Below are 21,478 nucleotides of genomic sequence, written 5' to 3'. Positions count from 1 at the left end.
CTCGCACTCACATTGACATTTATTGCACAAAACCACCCCTTTGATTATTGCTTCCTTAGGCTTTTCAAGCAACTTGATAGCTTCTTCCGTCGGCCTATCAATTTGTTATCTTCTTACTTCCTCGGTAGCTTTTTCTTTCCCTTTCTCTGCCCACGTTAAATTGATCATGTTTAAGAGGGCTTGTAGAAAAGGATCAACGCCTATTACTGCATTAGTTTGAGATTCTCCCAATGTTTGCATTATTTCTAGCTCGTACTGCCCCATGTTATTCAATGAGAACGACAAGGGGTCAGACAACTTGGGCTTCTTGATCGTATTCAAAGCTAACTGGCCGGCTCCGGTTTCTTCCTCGTTCTTTTCCTTATCCCCTTCTTCTTTTAGTAAAGGGAATAAGGAAACAACTGGTTCCTTCGTAGGGCTAAACTGGTTTGCTACCCTTCCAACATTATCATCTTCTGGAGTAGAGTGCTCCAGATTTGACCTTTTTTGCGGATTCATGGAACAGCTTTTGTCAATTTCTTCTTTAGCTCCCCTAAAGTTTCTCTCCATATTTAGATAACTCTTCTCCAGGCTTTTCAAGGTAGCCATCAGGGTAGTCTGTAGATGTTCTTTTGTAACTTTTCCTTTTGACTTCTCAGAAGAAGTCGGGCTTTCCGTTAAGACATGTCCTTGCAAGTCTTCGGGGAGATTTATCATACGGGATCTTGGTGTGTAATGGGGGTGATTTATGTTTTGCTCCCTACCTAAAGGTTTGTTCCTTCCTTCGCCTCCTTGGCATACAAGATTTGATCCCACCAGGCGTGCCAAAACTATGTTCAGGCAAGAATGTCGCATGTGGGCGTTCCTGGCTCGAGCACACAGCTCCCCGCGGAGTTGACACTTTAGTTGACTGTTAGGTTCTCGCTTTGTTCGTCGGGCTGCAAGAAAAGGACAGAGTTAATTTTGAAAAGTGTCTTTGTCGGGCCTTAAGTATAGGTCGTAAGGCTCGCAGTCAAAACTAACTTAAGTGTTGAGGCGTGCCACTGCCATCTCAGTATGGCAGATGTAAAATAAGTAAATTTAAGCCGATTACTTGCACCCCAAGTTACTCTAACTTCTCATTATCAAAGGATTGTCGTGGATGGGTTAAGTCCACATTAGACTCTTTTCTATGCCTTGAGATCAAGGACTTTTATGTATCTTGTATGATAAAAGGGCAGAGGTCAAAATCTAATCAAGGCATTAAGTGGATTCACTCTTAAGATAGTAAAACCATTTAATTAAAACCATATTTGAAAGTAAACTGAACTTTGGATCATTGAAAGACCTAAAATGATTTGAATACATACTAGGGAATTCATTACAACACCAGATCTATTAACTAAAAGACAAAACAAATGGAACCGGGCAAGATTGAACCTTGTTGGGCAAGGTTGGACCTTTCACCATTTCTTTTCTTTGCCACTACAGTGATCTGAGGGTTTCAAGGGAGAATGGATGACAAATAAAGTTACACAAGAGAATTGATACTACTGGTGAGCAGCAGAGCTATTAAACTAGACAAAAGATGACTTTTGGAGGCTGACTACAACTCTGTATGCAAATCTGGCTTAAGCAGAGTTTGTGTATTTGTTTGTTTAATTGGTTGTGTGTCTATGTCTCTAGGCCCTCTTCCTCTTTTTATAGGCGAGTTAGCTTAACTGCTTGCAGCTTGGTTCTTGCTAGAAAACAATTGGAGGGTAGTGACTCATCAGCAATTTACGTACTCTGTCATCCAGAAAATGCTTTTGGGCTGAGAGTAGGCTAATTTTCATCAAGTGTCACTTCTTTCAAGCTACTAGCCTTTGCATTTAATGTGGAATCATCATTTTGCCTTGGGCTAGGCGAATGGGTTTGATGATGGGTCTTCGGGCAGAACCATGCCTTCTGGGCTCATTTTTTGGGCTTCTCTTCCTTCAGTCCAAAGTTCAAATATTAACCCAAACACACTCCAAACTAGCAGTGCTTGCCTTCATTAAGGAACGTGTATTGGCAAAGATCCAGGGTTGGAAGCAAACATTTTTCTCACATAGCAGGGCGTGAAGTTCTTATCAAAGCAATTGTACAAGCCATCCCGGCATACCTTACGAACATTTTCAGATTTCCAGATACTCTTTGTCGGGAGATTGACTTTGCCGTGGCACAGTTCTGGTTGGGCCAAAAAGAAGAGGAGCGGAAGATCCATTGGGTGAACTAGGAGAATTTGGGAGTGGGTAAACGGGATAGTGGCTTGGGTTTTAGGAACCTTGGTGAATTTAATTTGACCACTCTGAGTAAGCAATGTTGGAGACTTATCAATGAGCCCAACTCGCATTGGGCTCAAGTGCTCAAGGGAAGATATTTTCCTAATTGCTCATTCTTGGAGGCAAAGCGTGGAAGTCGGGCATCTTAGGCTTGGGCTAGTCTCTTGGCAAGAAGAGAGGTTATTGACGCAGGATCTCATTGGCAGATTATGAGTGGGGGACTAAACGATGTCGTGGGTGGATCGATGGATCCTTTCATTTACCCTAGGCCACCCAACCGCCCGATTGGGCGCAAATAATGACTGTAAACAACTGGTCTCTTCCATCATTTGTCTGAACTCTCGTTGTTGGTAGATCAACTCCATTAATGGTGCTATGTCAGAGGGTGATTAATCAGTGATACTCCTATCAGGGATGGTGCTAGGAGGGATGGGCTTATCTGGCCGGCGGATCAGCGAGGGCAGGATACGGTTGAATCCGAATACCATTGGATTCATAGTCAGACATGCCAGACCCGGTAACAACGACCGTCATCATCTATGCTTATCAATCCCTTGGTGTGGAAAGCTATTTGGTATGTTGATGTCCCCCCAAAGATAAAACATTTTCTCTTACAGGTTCTGAATTGAGCAACTGCCACAAAGCTTGAGCTCTTTCACAGATAATGTGGTTCATCTTATCTCTGCCTTTTTTGTTATCTCCATGAGGAATCGATTGAACGTGCCTTATTAATATGTCGTGGTTTGAACATGTCTGGTTTTAGGGGTCCTTTAGGTTATCGTGTCACTCGAGATTCTGTAACCCCATTCCATGTTTGGCTGCTGCACATGTACGAATGGGTCTCTGGGAGTAGGGAGGACCGGATGCACTCCATGGCTTTGATTGCATTCACTTTCTGGAACGGTGCAACACTATTTTAAACCACAAATTGCCATCTCTCCACCAAACTTTGCTCACAATTTCTGCTACTACCACGTCGCTCTTCAATGCTCGTGTTGTGAGATCAGGGGGAATTGCCTGGGGGCAGGTTGGCTTTTCTCCTAATGTTTTTTGGTATCCTCTTCCGTAAGACTCTATTAAGATCAACGTGGATGCAAGCTGGCGAACGTCCAGTAATCAAGGTCATGTTGGGCTAGTAGTGTAGGACTCTGATTCTTGTTGCCTGGTTGTTCGAAGAAGAGCAATTAAAGCCCCGAGCATTGGAGCGGTCGAAGCTCTTGGTATTTTGGAAGGGTGTTTGCTTGCTCAACTTCGGGGATTTCAAATGTAATTGTGGAATCGGATTCCAAATAAGTAATTTCATGGGTGAATGGATGTTTTGAGAAATGTAGCTGGGATGTGTTCCCAACGGTGTGCAAGATACGACAGCTGGAGGGTGCCTTCCACGCATGTGTTTGGTCTTGGATCCCAAGATCGGCAAACAATGTGATAGACTTTGTTGTGTCGCATGTTGGCGCGGAGATGTGCGAATTGGTTAAGTTAATGGGTAAGTTAATTGGTTAAGATCGGCAAACAATGTGACGGACTTTGTTGCGTCGCATGTTAGCTCAAATCCATTACCCCTTAGTATAAAATAGCATTGCACCAAAACTTAAGTTAATGGGTAAGTGAATTTTAACTCAAGTGCTTAAGAATGACTAACGATGTACTAATGGTCAATTATTCGATTCCATCACATTGGCTAGAGCGGACATGCTCCCGCTATGCACCTAGTTTATAGCTTTGCTCTCCATAATTTAAATTAGTTGAAAGTAACATATGCTTGTATGGAAAGGAAAAAAAAAAACCCCTTCCAATTAATTTATAGTATACCTTTCCCAATTTTCCATTAGTATTGTGATAAGGGTGACAAATAAATTGCAAAGGAAGTAAAGGAAAATAGTTCCATGATTATGTTTTGGACTAACATATTAGTTTCATGCTGCCACTACTACGATCCAATGATATTTCTCTTCATTTGTAAGTGAGAGGTTTCTCGCCAAAAGCAAATTTGAACCACAGTATTGCCAGCCTATTGTGAGACTTAACTCACTCATTTTCCCTTAATGTAGATAATACCGTTTGTTCAAAAAAAAAAACACATAAAGTTCCATGCTGAGTAGCGGAAAAAGACTTGTTTCTTTGGCAACGGCCCAACAAATAAAACAAGGAACCCCCCCCCAGAGGACCCATTAGCAAGCATGAGCATCCAGTTACAGCATTCAATGAATTCTGGAGGGTGCCTGTCTTCTAATTCTTGTTCCACCAAGGATAAACAGAAGAGGCTAGCTAACTGATATTCAACTTATATTACTAGTTTAAGAAAATCCGACTCGGAGATGTCATAGTTTAGGTGATCCGAACAACTACGTTGACTAAATATGAACAAAGACCTCTCGGGTTCATCGGATAAGCAAAATTGTTGCTTAAACATCGGTAGAAGGTAATGCCATAAGAAAATGGTCATCACCTGATTTTTGAATAGTGATCCATAAACACCGGAGAAATCTTGAAACGCAACTGCAATTGCATAATATTTACTTTGAAGATCTTACTGATAAATATTTCACTATTGAGTAGAGCAGTATAACAGTGCCATTTTGAACTCAGTTGAACATGTCACCAGACGAAATACTACCTTCTATAAACTTAACCTTGGCGATAGCATATGAATGTTATCACAAATCCTTCTCTGCAAATCGCTTGCCCTGAAATAGTTCAAAGATGCGTAAATATTTCTTTGCACAAAGCTCAGTAAAGGATACAAACGAGAAACCAGGTTAGTGAGTGTGTGCAGTGCAGCCAAGTTTACCATACTGAACCGTTTTCAAATTACAAGGCTTCCTCTTTGATATCCAAACTGTTGGGACGTTTGAGTTCCAGCAATTGCAAACAACTATTTATTAAGTTAGCCCTGTCAAATAACTGTCCAACTGGGGAGAAAAGGTACATGACATCTGAAGCAGAAGATTTGAGTCTCAAGTTTATTAAGAATAGAGAAATATTGGAAAATTCGAGGGTGTTAAAATACGTGAGAGATGGAAATGAGATGAATGAACCTAATTTGGCAAGATTCTCTCATGTGATGGATAAGTAGAAACAAAACGGAGTTCTCGCATTCATAAGTTTTCTAAGACTCCCACTACATTTGTTAAAAGAGGTCTGGAATTATTCACTTCCTTCTGTTTCCATCCATCAAGCAAACAGGGTAGAAATACTTCATCCGACGACTCAGTAAGTTATATTGGAAGGTGGATAAAGCTGTGATGAAGTTCTTTTGCAATGTAAAAAAAATACTACTAGATGACCTTACCTCAACAAAATTGCAAAATTTACTGCCACTGTGGTCCATTGGCATGGAACAGAAAAGCCTCATAAATTAGAAGAGTCCCAGCTGGCATACACGGCATCAATGATTTTCTCATGTAGTGTGGCCCCAGAACAAACAACTATGCCCCTGTCAAGTTCCTCTAAGTACGGTCCCTTTGAGAAGTCCAGGGGACGCCCTCCAGCATCAGTTACCACACCTCCGGCCTCTTCTACAATGACAAGACCAGCAGCATGATCCCATATCTTCTCCTTGTATCCAGTCCTTGCAAACTTCATGAATAGCTCAGCATCTCCTCGAGCTATGGCTGCATATTTCACCATGCTATAGACACGCAGGGGCTGATTTCTACCTTATGATATGAAAGGAAAATATCAAATTAGAGCACAAGTAAAACTATAGTTGCCAGTATCTTCCTACCCCAGTAAAAAAGACGTGCAAGGTGGCAAGGTGGCTTTGAGATTCACATCATTTACCAACCAGAGAAAGATAAGAAACTGAACGGAGAAGGTACCATTGATAACAACGAAAAGGAATTAAAATTAGGATTTCCAGTAACTCATTTTTAATCTTAATTGACCATCAATCACAATGCCTTGTACTTAAAAAAACATATCATTAAGCAATTGCCTCAAAGAAAAGCAAGATAACTATTAAAAAATTCCAAATAACAGGCAGTACATATACTTGTTCTTATAATCTCTTACTCCCTATCTAATTTCTCAGAACTTGAAAATAGGACCATGAAACAGAAGAAACAAACAACAGCAGGACAACAACCTAGGCAATACTTGTGATAAAAATCACTCATATCATTAAAACAGTATGCTAGGTTTTTATAATGAAATGTCGTCAACCTGGAAATATCTCTTTATTATACCTCTTATATGTAATTAAAAAGAAACTAGAAAAGGGAAGTGCTCCTATACTTGATAACTCATTTCACTCTTCTGTTTGCAGTTTTCTCCTCCCATTACTCTTCCACCTTTTTCATTAAGTCCTGGTTTCATTTGTTAGAACAACGACCATCCAAGTGGGTGCATAGAAATACATAAGTAAATAAATGTACCTAAGCCCTACGCTGTGAGCAAGTCCTGCTGTGAAGGAGTGGTCTGAATTTGCTCTCTCGACAGGTTCACAACAAGTAGCCAGCGTGGGGTCATCAATGGAAGAAACCTGAATAAGTCTTGCAGAATTTGGCCACACAAACTTCTTATCCCCACGGATTGGTGGCTGCATCCATGCTTTACCACTGCCTCTCCTCGCATACATCACACAACCTCTTTCCCACGTATCCTCAGAAGGGGGAGACAACTTTGACATGGCTTCATGGTACTGATAATGATAACTGAGCAATTCTTTATTCATTGGGTAATTAGGGCACCCAAGTACTCCAATAACAACTTTTCCATCCTCAATCAATGCTAAAGCTACAGCGTATTGATCCCCACGCACAAACCCTAGTGTTCCGTCAACAGGATCAAGTACCCAATGTTTTCCTTTGGGGCCTCCCACTGAGTTGCATCGGCTGATAGCCTCAAGAACTTGAGAGGTGTTGAGGGATTTTGGTGGACTTTTAAGACCATATTTGGGGGCTCCAGCTAAGCATTCATTAACAGTGTTCACAACAGCTTCCAGCAAACCTGCTGAGTCAGCCTGAGAGAGAGTTTGTACATCTTCTTCAGCAATAATGGATACATTCTGACTTCCAAAGAATTCAGACAGTATCCAGCTAACAGTTGCTTGCACACTCCAATCTGTTCATGCACAATGTCAATCGAATTAGCACAACTTCATAGAAGAGCACCAACCTGTTTCCGGAGCGTAAAAGTTCTTGTAAGGATATTAAACCAACTTACAGTAAATAAAGGAAATCATCATAATAAAGGGTAAAGATAAAACAAAATCCCTTCTTATCTGAAGCTTATACATTCTCCAACTATGATCATATAATGAAGGACGTAAACTTCTGTGGCTCATACGTGTTTTATTAAGCTTAACAACGATAAGCAACATATCGCCTACCAACAAACTATGTTGTAGGCCTTAATTTTCTTGATAGTGTGGTAGCAGCTAAAAGGTTATCTTAGCCTCAAATTGGTACTATCATCTACTAGAAGAAAGTAACCATTCTTCGGACAATGAAACGAGATATTTCAAATTTTATGCAAGACACAAAAGAAACTAAACAGGTGTTCCCCTGCATTTCTATAAAAGATGATAATTGTGTTTTCACATAATGCTCTTACACAATCTATAAGTTGTACTTGAAAAATACTCCACCCCCATCCCCGTATTAACTTTAAAAGACAAATGTGTACTAATTAGCCGACAGAAATCATGCTCCATGTACTAAATGCTCTCATAACTATCTTTTGCATTTCAAGAACATACCATCAGACTCTTCCCCAGCAAAGTTCATCTACTGGTCAATCCCTCTTACTTAAATAGGGCTTGAATAAGAAGATTCTGGTCCGTCCCACACTAAGCGAAAAACCTACTCCATAACGATGCAAAAAAACCTCTAAGACAATGCACCTAATATCAAGTACCTAAATACATCAAGGACCTATATATATAATCCTTAAAAATAAAACTTGCGTTGTCCTGATATTTCGAAAATTTGCTCATCGTAACTTGTAAACATAGATAGAGTATCATTATCAACTTAACTAAAAGGCAAACCAATTCAAGAGCTACTAAATACATGACCCCGTATCGCGGAACCCGCAGCGATTGATTCAACCTTAACACTATCTAGCAAAGGTACTACATTGCACTAGTTTGCCAAAATTAAGGAACACACAAACAGATAAACAGCAGAAGATTTCTCAAATCCATTTCTCTCGACGCCAAAAACTTTAACAATCCCACCACCAAAAACCTCCGAAATCAAAGGAAAGATAACCAGATAACGAACTTTCAATTCATAGTACCTGCGACAGTCACAGGAGAATCATCGTCCTTGGACTTAACGAGGCCACTGCCACCTGACACCAAACCCTCCTGCAGCCTCTGACACAGAGCGCACGCCATGTGAACCACTCTCACCGCCACATCCAGCTCCTCACCGTATTTCTCGCCCTCCATTCCTCAATTCCAACAACTTCCGACACACCCAGATGGAGATAATTCAAAAACGAGGAGAAAGTATCAATCTTTGAGGTAACAACCTGGGGACTCGTGCAAATTACGGTTCCTATGTTCTTGGGTTGGTAATTTTTGAGGTTTTTTTGTGTGCTCTGCAATGGCAATGGCAATGGCAATGGCATTCAGAGATGCAGTACCTTTTCGTAAGTCAAAAAATTGGGGTTCTTTTGTTTGTGTTGTGGAATTTTCGCTGGTGGCATTTGTGTTTTGTGGGATTTGTGTGTTTGGGTGGAAGGATAGTAGTAAAAAAGCGCATGGAGAATGATAGTGTCGCAAAAGGTTCCGTTTTTATTGTTAGGGTCCATTCTGGAGGCTTTTTTAATATGACCACACCTGTTTCTTTCTTTCACAAGCTTTGCTTCTTTTTTCTTTCTTACTTTTGTGTGTATGTGGCGAACTGTGTGTGGGGCGATGCGGAAACTTGTATGAAACGAGTTCACCTATATCTCAAAGCTACTTTAAGAAATCTGAGTTGTTTCCTTAAGATGAGGTGTTGGGCTTCTGGCCTTAAAGACAAAAAAAAAAACATAAGGTGGTGGGCTGTAATAATTTAGAGTAAGCCCATCAAGTTTTAAGGAATAGTTTGATCTATCCTAACAAAATATAATTAAAATTGATGTGAGCTAAGTTAGTTGGTTAAGTCTTTTGAGCCTTTTTGTTATAATTATAAGTTATTATTGAGAGTTAATCCCACATTGGAGAAATAAGGGATCTTGCATGTATTTATAAGTTGAGCTACTTCCTATATTGTCAATTAATTTTATGGGAAAACCTCAACTTTCTCCATGGTATTGGAGCAGGTTGTCTCATATGGTCCACGTCATTGGATTGACCATGTGCTAGGCTTTAAAGTTTGCCACACATGAGGGTCGTGTTGAGAGTTAATCTGACATCGAAAAAAGAAAGGATCTTGCATGTGTTTATAAGTAATTAATTAAGCTATTGTCTATATTGTCAATTAGTTTTATGGTGGAACTTCAACTTTTTTCAGTTATGAAATAGTATTAAAAGTTGAAGCGGCTTGCATTATGAGCATGTATTTTATGCATAAGTCATGTTTTCTTGTCACTTAATAACCAATGATGCAGTCATCTATATATACATTTAATATCAAAGATTAATATGAAAATATAAAAACACATTCATCTAATATAAACTTTGAAGGACGCATATCCTCTCTCTGGAGCAAAAGAAACACGTCAAAATTTCCCAACAGCTATTCTCTCCCTTTGTCCCGATCTCCTTCTCCTCTCACCACCTTGATCAGATCTGCATCTCTATGGTGAACACGACCATGGATTGGTATGAAGCTTTAGGCCTCTACTTATCTCTTTTTTTTTTCTTCTAAGCAAAATCCAATTCTCCATATATTGGGAAAGCAAAGAAAACATTAAAAGATTTCATTGAGGCTTTTTAAGAAGGGTGAGCGAGCCAAACGCGTCATGGGAGACAGCATGGGTGAACGGTTTAAAATTGTTTGGTCTAGAGGGTCCCAAAAAAATTGCTCCAAGGATCCAACTTTTAATATTAAACCTGATGATAAATGATCATTATTTTTTGGAGTTTTAACGAAACATTTCTGATACTGTTTATTTTTAACGAAAAACCATATTTTTATTTTCTCCGATATTATTCACTACATATTTATTTATCATTTTTTATTAAAATTAATTTTTTTTTTTGAACTTTCATTAATTTTTCTTAATTTTTTTGGACGGTAGGTGATGAGGGTTTTTGCGTGGCCTAAAATTATAACCGAGCCCAACCCGTGTGATATTTTGCCCACTCAACGATGACAACCGTAGCCCATCGACTAAAACGCTGCCGTCGCACCAAAAATTTCAAAAGCAAGGTTAGGGCACACGCATCATCATCGTCTTCTCCTCCATCGCTCCCACCCGATCTTTTCACATCCCCCCTCTCCGGTGATTCATCTCCTCCATGGCTGCCGTCGTTTCCGCCAAGTGAGTTACCATCGCCTCCGTCAGCCGATTTCTCTGAAATTGGTAGCATTTTTGTCAGAATCCGACGATGGGGACTCGAGAGGTATACGAACAGAAGCTGAGGAGCGGGAACCTGCACCACGATCCCACCATGAATCCGGGCCTCGGCACCCCTCGCTGCCCTCGTTGCCTCTCTCTCCTCGACCGCTATTCCGTACAAACCCCCATAACCTAACTCTTTTGGTGATTTGATTTAATGGATTTTACAGTTGGAAATTGATTTGAATCTATTTTGTTTGCTGTTCAGGAAAAAGGAGAATGGACCATCACCCCTGTTCTTCACGATGCCACTGCTGTTGTAAGTTTCTCTCTTTTTCAGCTACCCATTTGAGCTCAAGTTTATTTCTTTGTGTAGCAATTGGGTTTTGTTGTGAATTTTAAATATTGTTGATATCGACTTTATCTCTCTGTGAGGGGCCAAAATTCTTGAAGAATTGGGCATGAATCCACTTGCTTATAGTTGGTTCATCTGGTAGAAGTAGAACCCAACTTCAGTTGCGTTGTTAGCGTTATTGGTCTAGGTGTATGTATGAGGATCATGTTTGCGTGTATGTTTACATCATTTAGGTATTGAACTGTTTGATCTTAACAATGATTCTTTGTTAGTTATTATGTAATTGGTTGTTGTTAGTTCCGAATTTGTTTCATATAATCTGCATCACAAAATGCTGTCAAACTTGAAGATTGGGTATAAATCTCCTGTTAATTGTTGATTCATATGATAGATTATATAACCCAATATCAGTTGCGTTGTTAGGGTGGAGCTGCATGTACAAAGATCATGTTTGAGTGTATGTTTATGATAATGATTTGGACGTAGCTTGATATACGAGTGATTAAACCTCTCCATTATTGTTTGTATGAATAGGCTGGCTCAGGTATTGGAGGAATGCTTAGTGCAATCCATAGCTTTAATACAGGTATGTACGTTTCCCTTTGTCTTTACAAAGTATATGCTTTCATATGCAGATTTCTTAGTGTTACTTGATTGCAGGGATCCCGTACCTTCAGAGTCGCTTGAAGGGACCAAAGTGGCTTCCTTTCTTAGTTGGGGTACATCTCTTCTTCTTGTTATTCACCTTTTATCCTGCAATGCACTTATTGGCATTTATCATCAGAGATTTATATTTTTATGTTCAACAATTAAGCTCACATTTGTTATTTTCTTCTAAATCATAGCTTCCTCCACTGCTACTGTTTTCGGGTGCCAGTGCTGCATTTGGAGGTAAAAATCCGGCCTTTCTCCACTGGGTTAAAAGAAGTCTATTTTTGGAACATGATAAATGCTTTTGCATTTCTGTTTGTTGTTCCTCTTCCGTTTTTATTTTGATTAAACGGATCACTTGTTTAGCAGCCATGGGATGACTAATTTATTTTAAAAATAGATGTGATTCTCAATTTGTTTGGTTCTAGCAAGTGTATGTAGAGTAGACTAAGCCATGTTCCCTCAATATCTGAGACTCAGCTGAAGTTTTTACCCGATGTTCTTAGTTTCAGTCGCATTTGGTGTTCTTAGGATATTGTAAAAATCAGTATGTCTCTACGTAGACCACGATGCATGTGTAATTTGAGGGTAGTTAAGAATGCGGAAAAAGGGATTTTGCAATTAAGCTTTTCTTTAAAGTTTTGGATACATGTTTTCCAATTCTCTGTTAATATTGGATTTTGCAGGTTATGCACTTCCAAAGTTTGCTCAACTCACCGTGACATCCTATTATGCTACCTCAAGTGCCTCACATTACGGGATTTCACTTCTCACACGATATATCGAAGAGGCTCACGCTTCCCGCTCTCGGAAAGAAAGGGTCAGATGATTTCTTTCAGGTGTACATATCGAATAATCTGATACAATTTTGTAATTGATGTTATATACGTGTGCTTTGTAGATGCGTGAACTTGTATATGGTTAAGATGTTTCACATCATTGACCACAGTTTTGGTAATTTTTTTTATGATCATATCACATAATCTCATATGAAGGATTATGCTAACCACCGTCGAAGTAGTTGGTTTGAGCAGTAAGCGTCGTCATAAACATAAGGCCAGTAGAGTTAAAACCTGGAGGTTTTTGCCGCTCTACTTGTACAATGGGGACCTCAAGAATGCGAAGATGAAAAGATGCAACTCTTATTAACAAAATCCTCTTGTCGCTGCATGGGGACCTCAAACTTTTCTATTTGTTTGAAGATCTTATGGGCCATTTGAGGGGCAAGACACAATCGCCTTTGGAATGACTCGAATGAACCTCCTGACATTATCTATTCCCGCTGCATTTCTTGGTGGCAGCGGGAGTTCAATCGAGTGACTTTATTGCCTGCGGGGTCTAATGGTCCTGCATCTGTCCATGTCAAATGTTGATGGTCAATCGTCGAGCTAATAGTGTGGCTCATCGTCTAGCACGTTTTGCTCTTATTTTGTGAGATCTAATTGTAACTGGTTTGAGGAACCCCATAACCTCATCTCAAATATGATTTTGGAGGAGTCCTTGTTACAGACTACCTTGTTACCTCTCTTTTAATTAATTGAATCTATCGATGTTTTATAAAAAAATTAAAAAAACATTTAAAAAAAGATTCCTCTTTGTCGATAAAAAAAAGGCTAAAGTCACTATTATGCCTATTAAAGGTGAATTCATAATTTGAGAAATGCAAAGGAGATTCTCCGTGAACTTTACGTTACCTTATAGTTTAACATTAATTTTTATGCAACATTATAAAATATTGTGTTAAAAGCATGAGACGATAGAGATTCCCACCTTTGATAGTTTCCTTAGCATTTCTCTAATAATTTTGCAATTTACCTATTTTTCCATCAAACCGAATTGCATAGCTTGTTATTATTATTATTTTTTATACCAACGATGGGAACAATGAAATCAAATTTGATACTTCTAAGTGCAAAAGTGAATGTCACTCAGTACTACAGTCTGATAGTATTTCTCTTCGCTTAGAAGTGAGAGGTCTTAGGTTCGAATCTCGTGGATGACGAATTCGATATCAAATTAGGCTGTCAATAGTGCAGCTCAGCCGAACTCCCCCTCCCCTTAGTATAAAAATATAAATGTACTAAAAAAAAGTGCAAAAGTGAATACCCTTAATTGGGCTATAAGTCCTTTGTTTAGTTTATATAGAGAAAATTTGAGCAATAGTCCTTGAACTTTGTTCCAATTGAAGCGTTGGTTTATAAACTAAAAATCTGTGAGTATTGATCACTAAACCTGTTATAATGTGGAGCAATGATCCTTTTTTGCTAACGCCTTTAAAACTTCTATCCAAAAGAAGGATTTTAAGGGGCAAAATGGATGGGGATTAGAAGTAATGAGAATGTGGAAGATTGGGTATGGGATAAACAATCTCCCTTAGAGCAATTCCACCCATAGAGCCCTTCCCCTGGCAATCCACTATTCAATCCACCCTATTAAACAGTAACTGCCTTAAATGAATAGTAACTACCATTAATGAACAGTAATTGCCATTTACATCTCCACCCTTGGAACCCTTCCCCCTGGCAATAAGCAATTAAAATAATAGTTTTTTTTGTTTGTTTAAATAATAAAAAACCCCCTCCCTCTCTCTCTCTCTCTCTCTCTCTCTGTGTCTCTCTCTGACACAAAAAAAATAAAAAATTGCAAAGCCCTCGGGCCACAGGCCCGTCGACTCCCCACCCCCCCTTCGCTCGGGCTCCCACCCTCACTCGGGCCCTTCCCCGCTGGAGCTGCTCCCACCGGCCCTCAGGCCCTTTCTCCTCCCCTGTCGCCCGAGCAACCAGCATCCGCTGGAGTTGCTCTTACGCGTTTTCCCTTCCTAGTTTCTCTCAAGACAAAACAAAAATTCCAACCCTAGCCGCCCAGAATCCCAACCCTAGCCATCGGCCTAGCTGTGGCCTAGGGTCGGTGGCAACCCTTCCTCTCCTCCCACTTCTTTCTTCGGGATGTTTCCTAAACCCCCCTTTTGGGTGATTTTTGTTCTGAGCTATGTCTTGATTTGATTTTATGCCTCCGTTTTTCCTTTTTCTTTCAGTGTGTGATTCCAAAAGGCCCTTTTTTCTTACCCTCCATCTTCTCTTCTCGTCCTCCACATATCATCTTTCCCACATCCTCTGTTACAACACATCAGGCCCTCACCTATATCCTCTTCTTCATGTTGGAGACCAGATCTAGTCCATGAACCCGTCCCCATCTGAAAAGCCAATTTTTCATAAGAAAATTTTTGCTTGTGGACGGGATGGTGCCTAGAACCTCGGTTCGGATCTTTGTACCACTATCGTTTACCAGTGTTTTCTCTCACTACATTTTCCTCTCTTGTCCAACAATAACTGCATCCTAGTGCATAACATGTACTAATTTACCAGTGAAATATTATACCCTTCGAATACTACCATTTCCCCTCTATATATCAAATCTATCTCTATCAACATTTACCATGATGCCAATTAAAAACCAATTGCATTTATAGGTCATGCTTCCATGTTTTAAATACATCTCATGTTTTTCTTCTTATTCTTCTTTTACTTTTTTTTTTCCATCTTAAGCTTCCATGTTTTAAATATATCTCACCTGTTACCTGTAACTTATGTAAATTAGAGGTCATGATTATTCGTCTGGATTGTAAAGCACTCTCAGTGACACATATTTTATGCAAGATCTAACCGTTGCAAAAATTTACTAGATTCCAATACAAGATCTAATAGTTGATTTGTTTGGATCACTCAGTGGCACGTGTTGAATCCTACATTGGCAATAGAAAAAGAGAAATAATAGTTTAAATATCTTATCCCACTTCAATTAATATCGAGGCATTTTGTGATAAAATCTCACACCTAACGAATTGTGCAGATTGTAATTACCAAATTGGGGACATTATCGTTGTTCTTGGAAGTGAGCATTTGGCCCGTCTCTCTGATAATTCTACATGGTATCAGAGCTAGGGAGTGAACCCGTACCGTACTGCTACGTGATGGGGGGAATTGCTACATGATGGGTGGGTCCCCTGGGCCCTGATCGATGATGGTGGGTCCCTTGACCCCGCGTATGGGGTGAGTTCTCTTGGCTCCACATGATTGTCGATGTGTGGTACTCCTATGTGTGACCCACTAATTGGGTCCCACGTGAGGGGGCGTGTTGAAATGTCCCAAATCGACCGTATCTCTAAGAAAAGAAAATTTTAAATATCCTAAACCCAATTCAACTAATACTGAGGCATTTTGTGATAAAACCCACACTTGACGAATTGTGCAGGTGGTATTTATCAAGTTTGGGACGTTATCAGTGTTGTTGGAAGTGGACCATTGGCCTGTCTCTCTGATAATTCTACATGATATTAGAGCTAGGGAATGGCCCCGTATCGTACTACCACGTGATAGGTGGGTCCCCTTGGCTAGGATGATGGTGGGTCCCCTTGGCTAGGATGATGGTGGGTCCCTTGGCACCGCATGCAAGGGTGAGTTCCATTGGCTCCACGTGATTGTCGATGTGTGGAACTTCCTTGTGTGACCCACTAATTGGGTTCCACATGAAGAGGCATGTTGATTCCCACATCGGCCAAAGAAAAAGAGAAATAATAGTTTAAATATCATAACTCCACTTCAATTAATACGAGGCGTTTTGTAATAAAACCTACACTTGACGAATTGTGCATGTAGTAATTACCAAGTTAGGGACAGTATTGGTGTTCTTAGAAGTGGGTCTTTAGCCTGTCTCTCTGATAATTCTACCGTATGTACCATAAAAAAAATAAAAAAATAAAAAAAGATTGCATGCTTACGTGTTTTACATATATGATATCCCATGCCTTTTTTTCTCTTCTATATTTCATCTGTTGTTGCAACTTACAAGTTGTCCCTCTTCAGAGACCTTATTGATGTGCGTAACTAATACTCCCAACAACATCACCACATAGGGTTTAAACTTTTGGAGAGGGTAGATTGATTGACAATAACTTCCAACTTACAAAACATGAAACAAACAACCAAGACCGACAACTTTTATGGCAATTGGCAAAAAGACAATATATACTCATTGCCCAATTTATTTCACCTGGAAACAAATGTAATCCTTCTGCATGTGCACGCGTTTGTGCTGCCACCTAATATTCTAAATCGACTCGCAGTCACCATATATTCTATTTACATCCAGACACTTTGAAAGTTCTTTTGGTCTCCTATCAGACATCGATCAGTCTAGTTTTCTTTCTTAATTTGTATATCTAAATGTAATTTTTTTTTTTTGGAAAATCTTGTGTCTAGATGATTTATATATTAGGACAAAGCAATATCAAGCAGCTAAGATATTGTAGCAAAAACTGAATTGAAGGTCTGTAGTTCAAGTTGTTGAAAGAATTATCAACTCATACGGTTCATACGGATTTGTAACAGTTAGAAAATGTTTCATACACTTACGATCGAAGCTTGAAATACTATTACCAACTATTTCGAGAAGCAAGTACGACTGCTGATGGATTCGTTAATATTGACTATATATTCTTATTATCAATCTTGTATCTGATTTAATTTTTTCTAGTTCAGTTATATTTAGGTTAAAATTTGACGTGTATAATAACAACAGGTCTATTCAGATCAAAGTTTGACATGTATGGTAACAAAAGAAAGAGAAAAAAGCTTCAGCAAAGAAGCAAAATGAGAAAGAGATGTACTCAGGAACTGCCGTCTACTTAATTTCCATTCGAGGAAGAGTGTTCAAGTAGAACTTGTGAACATATATCGTCGACCACATTAAATTAAATTTGCCTTTACATACGTTGACAGCCTTGTTGAGAGGAATTGGAATGACACGAATACAAAATTATAGTGGCGTCCATGTCAACAATACAAAGATACGTTAAGAAAATTAACACATATTTTTATATAATTGGCACACAATCCTACTATAGCGATGTACGAGTGTTATATAAGTCATTTTTTCATCATCTCTATATTAGATAGTAGCAGAAATTTTTCAATGGCAACATGACCCAATACAGCAAGTGTCCTAATACCTGATACGCTGAAAAATCTGTCCATACAGTAGTGGTTAGAAGTCAATTGTTGATGGCGTGCATGCATATGTGTGGGTCTTAGAGCATCTCCAAAGGGAGTCCCTATTTATAGGGACTCCTACCATCACTTTTGAGAACTTGTTTAGGGACTTAAAGGTACCGTTTGGTACGCAGACGGGACAGAGGTTCTACGTATGTTTGGTACGCGCAAGACGGAATAGGACGGTTGTTCCGTTCCGCGTTTGGTAAGCGTTGGACGGAACGAAACCAAAAGATTGAATGACTGCGGAGCCACAACCGGAGTTGCAGAGACTGCGGGACTTCTTCCGGCATTGTAAGTGTTCATCACACCCAGCAAACTCTTTGGCGCCTACAAAAAATAGAAAAACCCAAATCCCAAATCAGACAAATAAGAAATCTTTCAGACCAATTTCGAACAAATTTTAGGAAAAAACCCAGTGGGTACCTCTTGAATCGGTGATTTGGCGATATATATATATATATATATATATATATATATATATATATATATATATGTGTGTGTGTGTGTGTGTGTGTGACACCTTTTTCAACTCCTATTTGGTTAAAGCCATAAACATGCTTTTGAGAAAGAAGCTCCTCGGCACTGATCCTGACCTCATGGCTGTCCCACTCCAAAGACTCCGAGCGGGAGCTGGAGCCACTCTTCTCTAGAACCAGGTCCGTCTCCTTATCATCTTCTTCCTTTCACATAGGTGGGGCCCATTTCTCATTCAAGGTTGTCTCTATATAATCCTCAAATGTGAGGAAAACTTTGAGCACTCCTGCCAGTCCCTGTACTTTAGGGACTGGAGCTCCACCCAAATGGAAGTCACAAAGTCTCTAAATTTAAAAACATAATAAAGACTCTATTTAGGAACTCTACTGAAAATGCTCTTAACTCACATACTTATGAATACCATCAGCTCGACAAAAATGGAGGCATAACGAACAATACTTCGGATATTATGGTTATACCTAATTTTGTGTAATACGATTATATTTACAATATTTTGTTTCCAAAAAAAGAAACTTGTATTTACAATAACAAAATCATGCCATTTGCAGATCTAGTCTATTTGATCTCCTGTAAGCTTGTTTGATATAAAAAGATTGAATTTGAATGGATAAGACAAATTTTTTAAGTACGTTAAGAAATAAATGAAGTAATTATATCTAATTAGAAAGTAAGAGATAGCTAAATTAATCGAGAATAAAACTTGGGAATTGTTATTGGCACTCCAAAAATCTTATTTTACACTCAAAACTTTCTATAATTAAAAAGAAAAATACACTTGTGAGGAGTGTAGAATGAGATTTTTGGAGTGCTCATAGCAGTTCCCTAAAACTTATGCACTTCAATCTTCTTCTACATATATAATAGGCTTAGTGGAAAAAGGATTCTTTCGTGTCTAATCCTATTCTAATTCCTCAAAATATAAAATCATTCTCTTCTACTTTCAAATGACGTCATAATATATAAACCCTACAATCTCAACTCTAAACATAGAGATGATCTCATTTCGATCTCATACACCTAAAAATATGTCACTCATTCATATAATTCCCTAGAAAACCACTACTCCATTAGAATATAATATAGTCCATAAAATAACCGAAGAAACTTAAATGATATTTTCTTACAATATAGTCCATAAAATACTTCTTTCTTTTATCCCACAATAGGGGCTTTTAGATGCAGGTTTAAAAACATAGAGTATTTTTAGGAGTGACTTTATTTATTTAATTATATTTTTTTATTTCTGTAAACAAGAAATATTCCTGAAACGAAAGAGACAAGAACACGTGTACAAAATAATATTTGTATTTGATGATTTTGGGTTACAATCTCTCTCAAATTTGATCCTCTGATTTGATCTCTGTAAGGTATTGATTTGTGGATGTGCGATTGATCCAAACGGCCGTTGGGCTTGATCTAAGGATGAACGTTCTTCAAGGGGCTTTTGGGCTTGATCTTGAAGAACAGTGATGAACGGATCTTCAAGGGGCTTTTGGGCTTGATCTTGAATAACGGTGATAAACGGACCTTCAAGGGCTTTTGGGCTTTGATCTTGAAGGATGGTTGGATGTGTGGATTTGTCGACGTTGTTGATCCAAAGGGCTGTTGGGGCTTGATCTTAAGATGAACGGATGATGAACGATGAACACTTTCTTCAAGGGCCGTCGAGGCTTGATCCTGAATTGGTGGAAGTTCTTCAAAGGGGTCGTCGGGGGCTTGATCTTGAAGGTGGATGATTATTGATCCAAGGGCCATTGGGGCTTGATCTTGGAAGAACGATGAACGAAGAAGGCTTTCTCGATTCTTCGAGAACCTGGATGCTTGAGAGCTTCGGAGTTTCAAAGTTTCAGAGCTTCAAGGTTTTGGTGTAATATGAATTGGTCCTCTCAAATGAATGAAATTGGCTTCTATTTATAGAATTTTCCAAGGCCTAATTTTGAATATAATATTCCAGATGAAATAAGTCGTTTCTGCTAAGTGTTGACACGTGTCCTGTTTGATGACTTTTCCGACTCATTTCAATTTTTTGTTTAGACACACGTTACGTGTAAAATTTATGTAATACATGAGCGTTGAAACTTTGATTTATCGGTCAACATTTATTTACCGAAATTTCGATGTCTACAAATGCCCCCACTTCAAGGCGCGTCGTATACATGTGCTTGTCATGTGTAGGAGATGTGTTTTGAAGTCCCTTATTGTAGATGTCGATCCAAGGGCCATCAAGGCTTGATCTTGAATTGGGCTGGAGATTTCTTCAAGGGTCGTTGAGGCTTGACCTTGAATTGGGCTGAAAATGTCTTCAAGGGCCGTCAAGGCTTGATCTTGAGGGTTGAAATAGGACCACAAGGAGCTTCATGTGGTAGATGATCTTTGGTTTTGTTAGTGGATGAATCGACACATATTTTGTTGCGCTTGTTGACTTTCCACAGCTTTGATCTTGAACTGGGTTGGAGGATTTTCTGGATTCCTCCAATTGTTGACTTTCCACAGGCTTATTCTTGAACTAGGTTTCCTCCAATTGTTGACTTTCTGGTTTCCTCCAATTGTTGACTTTCTGGTTTCCTCCAATTGTTGACTTTCCACAGCTTATTCTTGAACTGGATTTGATTCAAGGGTGGTAGACACTTGATCTTGAATCGGACTTGTGATTTCCTCAAGGGCCATTGAGGCTTGATCTTGAATTTGGCTGGAGGCTTTCTTCCAGGCCTGTTGAGGCTTGATTCTTGAAGGTTGACTCGAACACATGGCAAGCAGGCACGAGGTGAAGGTGACGACTTGTTGCTTTGTTCAATCTTTCTAATTCACACATGAGCAGTTTGGTCAACGGTATGATCTTCAAGATTGATGAGCTCTTCTTCCAGTCAGTGACTTGATCTTTAAGGATTTGATTCAAGGGTGGTGAATTGGCACGTGCAGCCCACAACGCCTAGCGAGTCGACCCAAGAATTTGAGGGTCAAAACGAGTCCTTCACCCAGAGTGATCGCAACCCTGATGATATGAGATACTTTTGATTTTGAAGAAGTAGCGGATGAATCGGCACGTGCTTTATTGTGCTTGTCTCCCCATGCTTCAATGTATCATTTTCCCTTCCTTATATGTTCTCCAGGCAAATGTGGCATCTTCTCGAGTTCCTCAATGTATCTTGAATAATGGTGATGAACGGACCTTTAAGGGCTTTTGGGCTTTGATCTTGAAGGACGGTTGGATGTGTGGATTTGTCGAC

General features: G+C 39.3%; 2 protein-coding genes across 2 annotated transcripts; one reads left to right on the top strand and one right to left on the bottom strand.

Moving 5' to 3' along the window:
- Positions 1-4,747: 4,747 nt before the first annotated feature.
- Positions 4,748-9,036, bottom strand: LOC103413283 (3',5'-bisphosphate nucleotidase AHL-like). The gene is made up of 4 exons (XM_070808656.1): positions 8,505-9,036; positions 6,638-7,325; positions 5,554-5,916; positions 4,748-4,948 (listed from the first exon to the last, which is right to left on the bottom strand). The coding sequence occupies exons 1-3, from the start codon at positions 8,656-8,658 to the stop codon at positions 5,613-5,615; spliced, it is 1,146 nt and encodes a 381-aa protein (XP_070664757.1). The 5' UTR covers positions 8,659-9,036; the 3' UTR covers positions 4,748-4,948; positions 5,554-5,612.
- Positions 9,037-10,498: 1,462 nt separating this feature from the next.
- LOC103413282 (uncharacterized) lies at positions 10,499-12,694 on the top strand. Its single transcript, XM_008351756.4, has 6 exons — positions 10,499-10,875; positions 10,969-11,019; positions 11,590-11,641; positions 11,716-11,774; positions 11,901-11,946; positions 12,393-12,694. Exons 1-6 carry the CDS (start codon positions 10,750-10,752, stop codon positions 12,533-12,535), a joined length of 477 nt encoding a protein of 158 aa, XP_008349978.2. The 5' UTR covers positions 10,499-10,749; the 3' UTR covers positions 12,536-12,694.
- The last annotated feature ends 8,784 nt before the right edge of the window (positions 12,695-21,478 follow it).

The sequence above is a fragment of the Malus domestica genome, chromosome 11 (genome assembly GCF_042453785.1).
Source record: "Malus domestica chromosome 11, GDT2T_hap1".
Classification (NCBI taxonomy): domain Eukaryota; kingdom Viridiplantae; phylum Streptophyta; class Magnoliopsida; order Rosales; family Rosaceae; genus Malus; species Malus domestica.
Note: the sequence above shows the minus strand (reverse complement) of the source record. Positions and strands in the feature narration are given on the sequence as shown.